The 16,262-nt window shown below is 38.3% G+C and overlaps 1 protein-coding gene across 3 annotated transcripts in view; it reads right to left on the reverse strand.

Moving 5' to 3' along the window:
* The window catches only part of LOC136828360 (zinc finger CCCH domain-containing protein 13-like), a 110,075-nt gene that overhangs the window by 21,587 nt on the left and 72,226 nt on the right, over positions 1-16,262 (reverse strand). Inside the window, exons 4-7 of one of the 3 annotated variants that reach the window (XM_067086306.1) lie at positions 14,222-14,528; positions 11,518-13,357; positions 8,522-8,721; positions 5,140-5,193 (exon numbers count right to left, since the gene is read on the reverse strand). In XM_067086306.1, the coding sequence (XP_066942407.1) occupies positions 5,140-5,193; positions 8,522-8,721; positions 11,518-13,357; positions 14,222-14,528 (2,401 nt within the window). Of the gene's footprint in view, positions 1-5,139; positions 5,233-8,521; positions 8,722-11,517; positions 13,358-14,221; positions 14,529-16,262 lie in introns of all 3 variants that reach the window. The other 2 variants (XM_067086305.1, XM_067086307.1) reach the window with 2 other exon arrangements.

A 16,262-nucleotide genomic window follows, 5' to 3' on the forward strand; every position in this document is an offset into this window, starting at 1 on the left:
TACCTTTTAAGAGGCAAAATCCACCATAAAAACTGCAAAGGAAAAAAAATCTACATAATGCGATAATGATAAGTTTCCAGACAAGGTAACAATGATTAATGATTCCTCTGCGTATCGCCATCCCCTAGACACGGCGTCACATTAATCGAGCTTGTTATTGACGAGGGCTGTGTTACGCACACCAGCCGGAATACAGTCAGCCAGCTGTCGTTATTCATTACGGGGTGAAATGAATAACGTACACGATTAACGCCACGCTTTCGAGGCGAAAAAGTAAGTTTACCTTGAACCAGTTACCTTGTTCCATTTCATTGATCTTTTCAATCTTGACTTATAGTTCTAGCTAGTAAGACGGGAGAAATGTTTTCTCACTAAAATGGCTTAACTGGACTTCTGGCTTAAAGATTCATCAAAACTGGAAAAGATCTCAACAGTTCTAATGCGAGCCGAAAGTTTGTATATTGATAAATCATAATCTGACTGTCAATTTAAACTGTTCACATAAACTGGAATCCAAAGAATTTTGACCTTAATGCATGCACATAGACTCTCTACCATTTCGGCCACTCGCTAACCTACCGATTTCTAAATCTTAACAGTCTTTGTTCTCCCATTCTCCCTCCACAACAAAACCACCTCAGACACGACTTATCCTCCACATACTCCTCGTGTATCTTGAGTTTTTCCCCTTTTTGTGCTTATTCTTACGACACACAGTGCACCCTGATAATTTTCAACTTTCTTATTGTTTAGAACGATAAAAAAAAAAACGGGTAGTTCCTCGTTAGCCAAGTCGATTTGTGGGCTAGCACTCGCTAAGTCTCCGGCCGTCTAATGAAGTTACTTCTGGTGACAAATTCATTTCTCGTTATAATGTGGTTCTTCCACAATAAGTTGTCCCGTTGCTAAGTAAAATTCTTAGCCACGTAAAAATAAGTCTAATCTTCTTTCCAGCCCTATAATCAGCTCAGGGTCTGGTTAAACAACAACTTTTTCCCTGTGGGGTTATAATATCTTCAATAAAAATTTTCATAATCATCTCTCTTCTTTCCAGATAGTGGATTACTGTATCTAACCAAATATAATACCCATTAATATCTGTCTAGTAGACAATACACACTCATAAAATAATTCTATCAACGAGTAAATCTCGGCACTGACACAGTTCATTATTATGAAACAAATGAGAAAACCGGTTAAAAAATCTATAACAAGTCTGCATGGCCAACAACGTTCTGGACGCCTGCGTTCTGAAATAAGCTAGCAAACGTTTAACAAGTGAGCTAAAAAAAAAATAAAAATAAAAAAAAAAAAAGGTGACATTTACAACACATCTTACTGGGCCACCGCTTATCGGTGGTTGAACAGGAATTTAAGAACAAGAAGAAAACTCTTTGCTAAGATTTTTTCTTTGTTAAATCAATTATGACTCAAATTTATATTCTACAACACTGTATGCCGTTAAATGCACGACCGCGCTGTAAATACAAGTAATTCAAAACATTGTCCTTTCATGAAATTCTGCCTACTCCCCCTCCAAGTTTTACTAACAGTTACCCACAAGTTAATTAATTATTTAAGAACCCTGCTCAGTGCTCACTAACAAACATCCAGGAACAGAAACATACATTGAAAAAATAATAATGGGACTGACTGCCTCAAGTCATTTACTTGCTGAATACATGCTCGTCATGCTACATACATTTATATGTACATACATACATACCCACACACACACACACACACACACATATATATATATATATACATATATATATATATATATATATATATATATATATATATATATATATATATATACATACATATATATATATAAATATTATCCTAATAACGAACGTTTGAACACCAAAGTGAATACGCACACGCGCAAACACAAATAAAAATCCAACTTGACTGCCATATAAAGTTGATTTACATCTGAAAGTGTCGCAGTCCAGGCCTCGCGTCTGTCTCACATTTGAGTGCAGTTGATGCACCTCGACAGCCAAGTCTGAACAAAAGAAGGTTTACCAAGAGCCGGGAAAACTAAGAAGTAATACATAAAAATGAACGAACCAGAGGGCTATGTATGATAACAGAAAACCAAGAAGCTATACAAGGGAGTGGCCCAGTCAAGGAAGGAACAGGGGTAAATCATGAATCTGTGCTAGTGATCGGACGAAGTGAGTGATATATAGGAAGGTAAGTCACCCAAGGAACTAACACAGGGGAACGGGTGAACCAAATACCGATATAAAGGGATGGAACAACCAGGTTGTCATATTACGAGAGAGACGAAGCAATAACTTAATCAAAGAAAAGGGTCAACCAATCAGCTTTACAAATGGATGAATTAACCGATGATATATACGAGGTTATGGGTGCATGAAGGAACTAAACAAGGGAGAAATGATGTACCCAAAAGCTACAAAAAAGGTCTGAATGATTTAAATGGATGGACTAAACAACCAGTTTTACAAAGATATATCAGCAACAGAAGGCAACGGGTCAACAAAAGATAAAGGGAAACCGAGCAGGGAGCTATAAAAGGGGTTGCAGATACCAAGGAGCTATACAACGGGTTGCAGAAACCAAAGAACTATACAAGGGGTTGCAGAAACCAAAGAGCTATACAAGGGGTTGCAGAAACCAAAGAACTATACAAGGGGTTGCAGAAACCAAAGAACTATACAAGGGGTTGCAGAAACCAAAGAACTATACAAGGGGTTGCAGAAACCAAAGAGCTATACAAGGGTTGCAGAAACCAAAGAACTATACAAGGGGTTGCAGAAACCAAAGAACTATACAAGGGGTTGCAGAAACCAAAGAACTATACAAGGGGTTGCAGACACCAAAGAGCTATACAGGGGTTGCAGAAACCAAAGAGCTATACAAGGGGTTGCAGAAACCAAAGAGCTATACAAGGGGTTGCAGAAACCAAAGAGCTATACAAGGGGTTGCAGAAACCAAAGAGCTATACAAGGGGTTGCAGGAACCAAAGAACTACCAAGGCAGCTATACAAGGGGTTGCAGAAACCAAAGAACTATACAAGGGGTTGCAGAAACCAAAGAACTATACAAGGGGTTGCAGAAACCAAAGAGCTATACAAGGGGTTGCAGAAACCAAAGAACTATACAAGGGGTTGCAGAAACCAAAGAACTATACAAGGGGTTGCAGAAACCAAAGAGCTATGCAAGGGGTTGCAGAAACCAAAGAACTATACAAGGGGTTGCAGAAACCAAAGAACTATACAAGGGGTTGCAGAAACCAAAGAACTATACAAGGGGTTGCAGAAACCAAAGAGCTATACAAGGGGTTGCAGAAACCAAAGAGCTATACAAGGGGTTGCAGAAACCAAAGAACAAGGGGCTGCAGAAACCAAAGAACTATACAAGGAACTATACAAAGGGTTGCAGAAACCAAAGAGCTATAAAAGGGGTTGCAGAAACCAAAGAGCTATACAAGGGGTTAAGAAACCAAAGAGCTATGCAACGTGTTGCAGAAACCAAAGAACTATACAAGGGGTTGCAAAGAGCTATACAAGGGGTTGCAGAAACCAAAGAAACTATACAAGGGGTTGCAGAAACCAAAGAACTATACAAGGGGCCAAAGAGCTATACAAGGGGTTGCAGAAACCAAAGAGCTATGCAAGGGGCTGCAGAAACCAACTATACAAGGGGTTGCAGAAACCAAGGAGCTATGCAAGGGTTTGCAGTGACCAAAGATCTATACAAGAGGTTCTAGAAACCAAGGAGCTACACAAAGGGTTGCAGACGCCAAAGAGTTATACAAGGGGTTGCAGAAACCAAAGAACTACAAGGATTTGCAGAAACCAAAGAGCTATAAAAGGGGTTGCAGAAACCAAAGATCTATACAAGGGGCTAAGGAAACCAAAGAGCTATGCAAAAGGTTGCAGAAATCAAAGAGCTATACTAGGGGTTCTAGAAACCAGAGCTAACCAAATAGCTATACAGGGGTTGGAAACTGCAGTAACCAAAACCAGAGAGCTGTACAAGGGGCTGCATACAACAAAGGAGCTATAAAAAAACCAAAGAGCTATACAATGGGCTTGAGCTGTACAGGAACCAAGAGCTGTACAAGGGGTTGCAGGAACCAAGGAGCTGTACCAAGGGATTGCAGAAACCAAAAAGCTACACAAAGATGTGAAGAAAGGATAAAATGGTTGTGAAAACCAAGGTGCTATACAGGAGAGTGTGGAGACCAAGGAGCTATACAAGGGTTTGCAGAAACCAAACAGCTATACAAGGGGTTGCAGAAACCAAAGAGCTATACAAGGGGTTGCAGAAATCAAAGAGCTATACTAAGAGTGAAGAAAAGATAAAATGGTTGTGGAAACCAAGGAGTTATATAAGGTGGTGTGTAAACTAAGGAGGTATGTAAGGGGTGGGGGGATGAAACTGAGAAGTTATGTGAAAGAGGAATCTGTAAAAGAAAGTGGGCAAACCACATAGCTGTACAACGTTATACAGATGAGACAGACTTTGTTGTTGATGATATTCGATGAGAGAGAATGCAATGTAGTTTGTTTTATGAAACCTTTTGTCTTTCCAAACTGAAAATAGGTGAAAACCGAATGACTGTAGGTGCTACAAAAACAGTGTATGTACCGAAAATTTTCTCGTCAGTGTACAAATGTCTTCAGTGGGTGATGCGAACGTTCAGTGATAATGGAGATTACACAGGAAAATGAGTTACCTAGACCGTAAAAATGTTTGATAAAGTTTTTGTATTGAACATACCCCATTCGTCGATTCGACAACAAGCATTTTATTTTCCACAAGGGAAAGAATCAGAGTGGCCTAATTATCAGAACACATAATTATAAATAACACTTAGAAGACTAGGTAAACATTAGTTACACTCTCCAACACGGACAAACACAGAAGAAGAAGAAGCATGCAGTCAAAACAAACTCGAGGAAAAACATGCATAGAGATACAGCTATAACATAGAAAGGCCACTCTTGAAATCTGGTAGAACCATGCTAGGGCAGGACGCCATATTCAGTGTTTTAAGGTAAGGAGGAGAGTTCTCGACTACACAGGACCAGTGACGGTGAAGGAGGAGGAACAGGTTAGGAATATCAGGGTTATTTTTTTTTTTTTAAGCCTTACGGTCCTCTAGCTCTCCTGAAGAACTGACGTCCGATTCTTCCTCTCCTGAAAGGGCTGAAGGTGACGCAAAAGAAGGGGGGCCTAAAGTCAATTCTTAAATAAAAAAAAAAAATTGTTCTGCCACAAGGTGATATACGTCAATGCATCTCTCATTTTTATTTCTAACTTGATTTAGTGGAATCAGTTTAACAGGGCATTCTGAGGGAAATAAATGCGATTTACAAACCCGTGTATATTATATACATAAAAGTCATATAAATCGAGTAAATCTAGATAAAAATCAACGCCATTTTCAAATGTTAAATCGAGTGGAAAATTGAGAGAAATAAATAACTGACAGACTGCTTTGTTTACACTAATCGTTAACTTCCACTAACCACTGAACTGTAAAAAGACGAATATCAGATATGTTTGTTATTTCGAATGAAAAAACACAAAGTAAAGAAATAATGAAATTTTAAAGGGAAAAACGGAGTTTAGTGCCTAAGTTTAGGTACCCAAAATTAAAAGCATAAATATATATATATATATATATATATATATATACATACATACATACATACATACATATATATATATATATATATATATATATATATATATATATATATATATATATATATATATATATATATATATATTAAAGCCACAAATATCTTTTGATATCGTATTCACTATACCTTGGGAATAACTTGAGTAAAACTTTCCCAAAGAGACCCAGTATTCCGGATTCCACTAAAGCAGGTTTAGAGAGAGATGCGTGACAGTGAAGTTCCAAAGGGCAATTACTACTTTCATAATATAAAATCATTTAGGTTCTTAATTACACTTTACATTAAAGACGATAAAAAGGAGATGCTGGAATTATGCGTTGCAGCTTTTTGTAGCCAAGAAAGACTGAGCCTCAGTCTTGGTGCTCGTTTCTAAACTGGAAATATTTCAGTTCCCTAAATAGGATATATTTTAGAAATAGCAATATGAAGGGTAATATACTTCCTTATCATGTACTAAAGCATCTCTGACTTCAAAACTACTTATAATTTTTACTTTATTCAAATTAGAATCGTCTGAGATTTTATGATCTTACATGACTGCTCAAATACTAGAAATATCAATTACCTTCAATAACAGAGAGAGAGAGAGAGAGAGAGAGAGAGAGAGAGAGAGAGAGAGAGAGAGAGAGAGAGAGAGAGAGAGAGAGACTACTGCGACGTTCCACAAGGAAGATCAATCCTACATTTAAATAAAATCTTAGTAAATGTTAATCTACTTTGGAATAAATCCGGGTCATACAATTGCTGAGGCATATTAAAAAAAACAGCAAACATTTTTCCAGCATCTCATCACAGGAATTTGCATTTATCTCTTATCTAGTAAGCAAACAATGCCCAGATATACTAGGACAGATCACCTCTTGTGGGAAAAAAATAGCACAAAGGGATAGTTAAGGGAAAAAACCATGGAGTGAAAACACTTATACAAAAGTAATAAAGTCAACTATACAAAGTATGAAACTGATATTTACAAGAATCAGTGTTCCAGGCTGATCTTATGAGCATCTGAAGAAATGAATAAATGAATAAATATGGAAATAGCTTGAAATTCTATACCAAACTACTCTGTAAGGTTGCTGAATAAGAAATATCAACAGGTACACTAAAGAAATTCATAATGAATGAGAAGATATAGCTTTACATTCTACAAAGAACTACTCTATGAAGTTGTGATATAAGAAATATCTTGATACACAATATTACAATGACATACTAAACTAGCAACATAAAAAAAGGTATTGACAAAATTTACTTTAAAAATGAATTGAAGCTTCATACAACTTGAAATTCTATACCAAACAGTAGATGCAGTTATATAAGTACAATGATAAATTTGAAAATTAAAACTTAGAAAGTTATAAGTATCAATAAGTCAGTAAAAACATCATTGACAAATAAATTGCACCCTCACAAAAAAGATTACACAAAAAGGTTTTCACTTCTATAATTGAAGTCCAAAAATTTTTTTGTCAAGGTTACACAAAACTTGTCATCAAAATATGACCAATAAAGTTTACACAGGCATTTTCCCTACCTGAAAGTGCAGATTCAGTGACAAAAATAAGGCTGGATTGCTTGAATTAAATGTTGCTAATGAACGTGACTGTGCAAAATGTTCGTACAAAAAAAAAGTTTAGATAAAATTACATGAAAAACTTAGTTCACGAAAGAAGTTTATATAAAATTACATGAAAAATTTAGTTCACGAAAAAGTTTATATAAAATTACATAAGAATTTAGTTTACAAAAAAGTTTATATAAAAGTACAAAAGAATTTAGTTCACGAAAAAAGTTTATATAAAATTACATGAAAAATTTAGTGCATGAAAAAAGTTTTTATAAAAGTACATGAAAAATTTAGTTCACAAAATAAGTTTATATAAAAGTACATAAGAATTTAGTTCACGAAAAAAGTTTATGTAAAAGTACATAAGAATTTAGTTCACAAAAAAGTTTATATGAAATTACATGAAAAATTTAGTTCACGAAAAAAGTTTATATAAAATTACATGAAAAATTTAGCTCACGGAAAAAGTTTATATAAAAGTATATGAGAAATTTGGTTCACAAAAAAAAGGTCAACCATGGTACTGAAATAAAATAATAAACCAAAAACTTTATTATATGATAAAAGCTTGGTTTTTAAATTTAATATATGGTGTATTCTCATTTAAATTGTATGTCTTTCATAAGGAAAAACAAGCAGATAGGTAAAGGAGCGGAATACTCATCTAGAAGGTGACAAAGCAAAAGGAATCCTGTGGTTTATCTCTACATTATTTTTCCAAATACAATTGCCTAAGTTTTAATGAAAATTCACTAAATTTCAATCGAATTTTTTAGCAAATATGAACTAAATTTAAAAATATGTTTTTAACAGAAACTTCAAACATTTCAAGAAAAATTTGAATGGCCATTATCTTCATTTCAATAGATTTTACTGAAATCTTTTTAAAAATGATTAAAATTAACATTTCTTCATGAAAACTGATGTAAGAAAACTATGCATTGTATAACATTGAATCAAAGTTAAATTCAACCTAAATATGAAGTGCTAAATATCACACCTTGTAATAATCTATCCTTTTCAATACACCGTAATCTAAACAAAACTAAAAATCTGTCCCAAAACATTTTAAAAGTGCCAGTTTTAACATGCTCATAAAAAACACCCGCAGTAGAGTAAAGAAGAATAATCCACACGAATTTCTAAAATGGCAAAAATCTCTTCAACGCAAAAATCACAGAAAGTAAGGAGGAATTTTTTTTTTCAAGATAAGAACAGATTTAAGTAAAAAAAAAAAAACTACAACTGTAATAGTACTTACGCCTTGCTATGCGAGCGTAGTACCACTTGTGCGGAGCATAGAGCCAGGGATCATACCCAAGTCGCTCCTCGCTGGCGGACCGCTTGACTTTGGGTCCCCTGTCCTTGTCGCCCGCCAGATTTTCTGCGTGGGAACCAAGGTCCGCGACGTGGCTGGCACTAGCGCTGCGGGTCAACTTTTGCGTCGACCAGAACTTAGTGCTGGCGAGGAAAGAAGAAGAAGTTGAGGAGGGAAAAGGATAAGGAAAAGGGGATGTCAATACAAATATTCATTTGGTAAATGCTGATGGCCATTCAGTACATCTGGTCGAGTGAATGTGTGAGAGAATGAAGCCTGGAATCGAGTGAAGATATGAAAAATGAATCATGAAATCGAATGAATAAATGAATCATGATATTTAGGATAAAAGGCCAAGCACCGGGGCACTTTTGGCCATTCAGTGCTTAGGACAGTGGGAAGAGGAGTTTGAGTGGTTGGAGAGCAAGATAATTTACTCATTGTTAATTGGACTCGACAAGGAATGCACCCACTTTGTTTTAGCCTTTCGCTTTACCGCCGTTGCAGCTTCTAGTTTCATCTTGCTATCCCATCTCTCTATTGCTTCTTGGTGTAACTGAATAAGCACCACAGCGGCACCAAGAAGTAATAGAGAGGTGGGATAGCAAGATGAAACAAGAGCATGCCTTGTCGAGTCCAATCAACAATGAAAAAAATATCTCATACTGGTGTGGATGGAATATCTCATATTGCTGAAAACATTGCTTTACAAGCAGACAGTCTCGCCTGGAATTAAATGACAAAGACAAAACTCCCCTCAAATCACCAAAGAGGAGGTTTGTTAGTGAATATATTATTATTATTATTATTATTATTATTATTATTATTATTATTATTATTATTATTATTATTATTATTAATTTACAATGACTTCTCAACTTCTCGATTTCCTTTTACTTCTTGGATCCACTCACAATTTAACATAACATTTGTGGATTCGAATCCTACCGAAAATAAGTTGTTTCATTATATTATTTTATATATCTAAGTTATTACATCATTAAATACCCGGCACCCACCCAAAATAAACTGTAAGTATACTGAGAAGCTCAGTGAGGTTTTCGTCAAATAATACCTACAATAAAAGTTAATTTGTCTTTTTTTCTAATAACTGATCTCTTCATTCTGTACATTCGAATCCTACTGAAAATATGTTAATGTTTCATTACATTATTTTATGTTGGAGTTATTACTTGCGTCATTAAATACAAAAAACTGTACGTAAATTTGGAAGTTCAGTGGGTTGTTATATTACACAATAACTACAATAAAAGCAATTAGTCTTTATATTCTAAAAAATGTTCTCTTCATTCCGTATTTCCTATTATCTTCTGTAATTTCTTTCATATGAACACCATATTCTATGGAAGCTTGAATTTCTAGTCATTGGCCTCTGTAGGCCTGTTTAATATGAATGGGGTTCATCTTCTGAATATATAATAAAAAATAATAATAAAAATAATAAATTTCATTATCATGTTACAAACTCTACGGTGCTAGATCGCCGGTTTTCATGTATGACTTCATGATATGCGTCTGTATACAGTACTATGATTGGCACTTCGTAAATGAATGGTTTCCGCTGTTGCCAAACCGTGAAACTTTATGATACGCCCCAGAAATCACTGATCTGGAGGAGGTCACCCAACGAACGGACAAAGGCGCCCCACCCGACGGATGCAATAGAACTATCATTAGGAGGTACAAGGAAGGCAAATCACAAGAAGGAATAGAGAGGAGGCAGTAAACATACAGATAAGAGGAATGTTGACAAAACACAGATAAAAGGGCGCCGTACACTTTGTTGGAACGGAAAAAATGAGATATAAATGTTCATATTAAAAAAAAAATAATGGATCTTTTCTAGATGGTGACCCCCAAGGGTTTTCGGGGGTCGTTATCTAGGACTAAAATTTCTTGGGGTCATTATCTTTATGATATTTACAGTCTTTTGTTTATGTTTTTACAGTAATCCCCAACGGGTCTGTACTAAACTCTCCGCAAAGGTGGATACATACCGGGTTAAAACCCTTGGGGGTCAATATCTAGGAAAGATCCAAAATAATACATATACATGTTCATACTAAAAAATATGTCAATCAACGAAAGGAAACTAAATCCAAGTTCGTAATCCAGATAAAAAGTAATAGTAAATAAATAATACAAATAAAATAATCTGAACAGACATTGCCTCAAAGTTTCCCAAATTTTCCGGTAGTCCAATCTAGCAAAGTGAGTGATCATAATAACAGCTTTCATCATGACGCGAAAATTACCCAGTTTGCACTTTAATAATTTGAGCGAATAACTGGCAAGTGGCTAAAGTGTTTCTGGTCTCCAATTTAAACCTCGTTTCCAGTGTCAGTGGCAAGGTGATTAGAATCTCTCTCTCTCTCTCTCCACGATCTTTGTCTGATAAATGCAACAAGGAATCACAGAAATATGATTTGAAAGTCTCTGTCTCGTCGAATTTGCTTGACATACGTATGAAAGTAAATCCTCCATATATTCATATGTTCAAAAGACAACATCATTTGAAATTTCTTTGTCCATCTCTCTCTCTCGCTCTCGCTCTCGTTCTCGCTCTCTCTCTCTCTCTATATATATATATATATATATATATATATATATATATATATATATATATATATATGTGTGTGTGTGTGTGTGTGTGTGTTTATGTGTGTGTGTGTGTGTTTGTTTGTTTGTTCAGATATTAAAATCCAACAAAAATAAAAAAAAAATATCCCCAGGCGATCTCATTCTCTAATAAAAATGAGTCTACCTTGCAATGTAGCCTTTTAAAACACTAATAAGGAAAAAATCACATCGCAATATACTTCAACCTTCGTCTATAACTGTCAGGGTGAAAAACAGAAATGCATAAAAATGATGAAGAAGAAGAAAATGAATATGACAGAATAAAGCAAATGACTCACCTTTTCAGAACCCTGTTCCTTCGCGACTGACCTGGTCCGTCCGCGTCACCTTCGCTGTCAGTAACTGAACCTCTGGTGTTTCTCCTCCTTGCCCTGGCCCGTCCACGTTCGGCCCCGCCCACTTTCTCCTTGGCCACGCCCACGTCTCCTCCCTTGACTGCCTTGGTCCTTATCTTAGTGGCGTTGCTTCTGTTGTGTCCCTTCGACGTGGAATCAGTTTCGTCATGTTTCCTCTTCCCCTGAATCGTCTTGACAGCCTTCTGGTCGTCGCCGCCGTTGTTGTTCCCGTCGGCGCCTTTTCTGCCCTTTTTATTCCCTCCGTCCCTCGGGTCGCTCTCGTCCTGACCTCCAGACGTCGAGGTCCCCCCCGCCGTGAGCTTGATTCTGACCATGTCCCCATTTTCGGCCCTGGCGTAGATATTGCGACCGAAGTTTGACTCGTCCAAGCTACCTGCTGAATTCTCCGCTCCTTCCCGCTCGCTGTTTCCTGTCTCGATTCTGTCAGCGTCTCTGTCTCTGTCAGTGTCTCTGTCTCTGTCGATGTCAGTGTCTCTGTCTCTGTCAATGTCTCTGTCAATGTCTCTGTCTCTGTCATTGTCTCTGTCTCTGTCAATGTCTCTGTCTCTGTCAGCGTCTCTGTCTCTGTCAGCGTCTCTGTCTCTGTCATTGTCTCTGTCTCTGTCAGCGTCTCTGTCTCTGTCAGCGTCTCTGTCTCTGTCATTGTCTCTGTCTCTGTCAATGTCTCTGTCTCTGTCAGCGTCTCTGTCTCTGTCATTGTCTCTGTCAGTGTCTCTGTCTCTGTCAGCGTCTCTGTTTCTTTGCCCTTCTTTGTGGCCCATCTCATCGCCGTTATTCGTTTCACTGTTCCCATCACCTTCCCCATCAACGCCGTTTATTTCGACAACATCCCCATCAGATTCTCTCAAGGCGCGCGTTTTAACAGATTTCTCTTTCGATTCATCTTCGTTTTTGTCGGCTTCTTCTCCTCTTTCACCTTGTACTTCTTTCTGTCCTTCTTCAGCATCTCCCTCCCTTTTCTCTTCATTTCCTTCACCGTCCCGTTCTTCATCTGCTCCCGCCCTTTCTCGGACATTTATTTTCTGTTCACCGACTTCTTCCCTTTTCTCTCTGCCTCTGACGTCGGCGCCTCCTCCCCTTTTGTCCTCTCCGTCCGCCTCGACGTCGCTTTTGCCCCCGCCCCTCCCGGCGACATGGCGAGCTTTCGGATCTTTCGTTTTCTTCGCTTTATCAGTCGTCTCTTCGTCGTCTTCGCTGTCTTCCTCGCTGTCACCGTCGGCCGCCCCTTTCCTGTTTCCTTTGTGCCTCTTCTTCAACTGGCTCTTGCTATTGGCCTTGTGCACGGCTTTATTAACCCTTTTCTTCCCACTTTCATCGCCGGTCTCCTCCGATCTCTCGTCCATCCCCTTTTCGTCGCTCTCCGTCTCAGCTTTCCTCTTCCCTTCGCCTTCGCTCTTCCCACCATCATCATCACCATCATCGTCATCACCATCATCATCTTCCCCGTCAACGTTTCCCCTTCTCTTTTCATTGGCTCCTGCTCTGCCCCCACCCACGCCGTTCTTCCCCTTCCTTCTGTCCCCTCCTCTCTTGTCTCTGTTCTTCCTATTCCTCCTCGCCGCCGCCCTTCCCTCCTGGTCCTCCTCGGAGGTGTCGGAGCTTCCTTCTTCGCTGGCTCCTTCGTCGCCCTCGGCGCTTCTCCTTTCCCTGTTGTCGCTCATCCCGTCTCCTCTGTCTCTCGTCCCGTCGGCCTCTCTCTCTTCTTCCCCATCTTCTTGGCTCTGCCAGTGGATGATGATGTTGTTGTCCAGGTTGTAGTGGTCTGTTAGAGGAAAAAAAAAACAAACAAATAAAAGTCTTAAAACAACAAACAAATAAAAGTTATGATCTTGGTGTCTGGATTCACCTCGAAGTGTACAAGTCGATGCAGTTCTGTTAACCTTGCAAGAGTTGTATATTAAAAAAAAAAAAAAAACAATAAAAACAGGAGTGAGCCTTTTATTGTATTGTTTTTAGTTTTCTGTAAAAGAAAATTATTGTGCCGGCTTTGTCTATCCGTCCGCACTTGATTCTGTCCGAACTATTTTCTGTCCGTACTTTTTCTGTCCACCCTCAAATCTTAAAAATTACTGAGGCTAGGGGGCTGCAAATTGGCATGTCAATCATCCACCCTCCAATCATCAAACATATCAAATTGCAGCCTTCTAGCATCGGTAGTTTTCATTTTATTCAAAGTTAAAGTTAGCCATAATTGTGCTCCCGGCAACGATATAGGATAGGCCACCACCGGGCCGTGGTTAAAGTTACATGGGACGCGATTCATACAGCATTATGTCGACACCACGGAGAGATAGATCTATTTTCGGTGGCCTTGATTATACGCTGTAGCGGCTGTACAGAAAACTCGATGCACTGAATAAACCAAGGCGCATTTTTTACTTGTTTTTCTTATCAGAGCGGAGTTCACTGCTGCTCTGAATACTAGAGAAGACCCTTACCATAAAAATACTTAACAATGACCCTAATCCCCCTTTTTTTAGAATTCCCTAATTTTAAATCCACTGGGACATTCAGCAACATGAAAGTATGGTCGACCATTTAAGTTGTTCTTACCATAAAGGGACCCGCCCCCGGCCCCCAAAGACCAGACATTATGGCAACCACATGGCATCAAAACATAACTTACCAGTCGTCTTGATGCCAGGCGCGCTCGAGGAGTCTCCGTTGACGGCGGAAGACGGCCCTTCCCACTTCCCTTCGGCGTTCTCCGCCCAGCTCCTCAGATTCTCCGCCCTGGCGTAGGTCTCGTGCTGGGTCAGTCTGGAAGGACCGAAGGATTCGGACAGTTCCGTGTCGGACGCCAGGAGGTTCGAGAGGCTGGGGGCGTAGCGGAGGATCTCCTCGCTCAGTTCCATGATGTGGATCTCGGGCTCTTCGGCGTGGGGCGGCAGGAAGTTCTTGGCCTTCACGACCTGCTCTTGGTGGGGTTTGACCTGAAATGGGGAAGGCGGGAGTCAATGTTACCTTCTAATTCTTTGCTGGCGCAGGTAAAGGTGTATTCATGCAGGTGTAATAATGTTAATAATACATGTAAAAGCCTAAGCGTGGATCATATTAGCAAAGATAAACCATATTTTTTTATCTAAATATCCCAAATTTACTTTGGATAAATATAAAGTCAAATGTTCATCAAAGACCTTTTCCCCTCAATTTCACTACCACAACTTTCCCCTCTTCTTCTGCAATTCGGTCAATAACACAGACCAGCGTTCGAATTCCCCACAGAGCTACTTAAACATGCAAGCTGTATAGGTATGCGCGCTTCTCCCCTCCCGAGTACATAGGCATCTCACATAATCACGCAACGGGACGGGCCATAATATTCATGGACCAATGAGCCTACCAGATAAAGGGTCACCTTTTCGATGAAGCCTCCGCCTTCTCGTACACTGACATTTTTCGGGTCTTGTTATGGGATAATTATTAGTCCAAGACTTTTCAACAGTTTTTTGAGAGAGAGTTGACCCTGCGCTCAGCGCTCTTCTTTTATCCTGTTCTGGGAGCCAACGTGAGCGTAAAAGCTTTCATAGCAGTTATGAAAAGTCCTAGATACTGAGAAGTCGCATTACCTCTATGACGGTCGTCAAACTAATCAAAAGACACTACATTCCATTAGGATACTGTATAACTTCAAATACCTCATGTTAATCATTAATGCCTTTCACACGATTCAACCAGTTACAATTATTACATTTCTGTTATCGGACAAGAGTAACATTCTTGCCAAGTAATGGTTTAGCTTGATAGAGAAATGTAGCACATTAATTTTGAAATCTGAAAGTAAATCATCCATGACATCTCGAAAGCCTAATATAAAAATAAATCGAAATTACACAATCAAGTTGGTATGGCACCTTTTAGTACCTTGTCACTAAAACATTACACCAATCAGCCTGTATTTTCGAAGTGTAAGAGCCACATGAAATTCGTGCTTATATATTCGTGCTCTTGGGATACAAGCTTGTTGAGTATGAGGGATTAAAATTTTGCCAACATAAAAAAAATGTGTAATCGATGCATGATGCTTAAACATGCCAAAAAACGCGTTCGTGTAGTGACGGTCTAGAATATATTATGAAATTTTCAATTGGCGTATTTACTTCTGTATTGGAATTAAATGAACTCTTTCAATTCAAATTTAGTCGGCAAACGGAAAGAAGGGAGAAGAAAAGCGAAAATATGATAACGGTGTCAAAGGAGAATTCAAGAGATCGTGAACCGAGCTGAAGAACAATAGGTGATTTCTGGCTAATCAGTTCATTGCCTCTTAAATATTCACCGTTGAGCCAACATAGAATTTGAAGCCAACTCAAAGAGACTCCTCAGCTTGGAACAGTCCTCCATACAAAGAGTGATAAGTGTTCCAAGTAAGAGGCTAATATTCTAACAAGAAATCACCGAAATGGTGGATCAACAATCATTTGGTTGTATTTCATACTACCTCACGCCTACGACACACCCAGTCCCATAACCAGTCAAGACTTGCCTCAGAAAAGAAGTACATACGTACACGTTCAAATAGCTCCAAAATAGGTAAACTAATAAACAGTTCATCGTTATATTACCATATACACGTGTGACGTACATAGGAACACTAAGAATATATATATATATATATATATATATATATATATATATATATATATATATATAATATACTGTATATA

This window comes from Macrobrachium rosenbergii, chromosome 42, assembly GCF_040412425.1.
Source record: "Macrobrachium rosenbergii isolate ZJJX-2024 chromosome 42, ASM4041242v1, whole genome shotgun sequence".
Lineage (NCBI taxonomy): Eukaryota > Metazoa > Arthropoda > Malacostraca > Decapoda > Palaemonidae > Macrobrachium > Macrobrachium rosenbergii.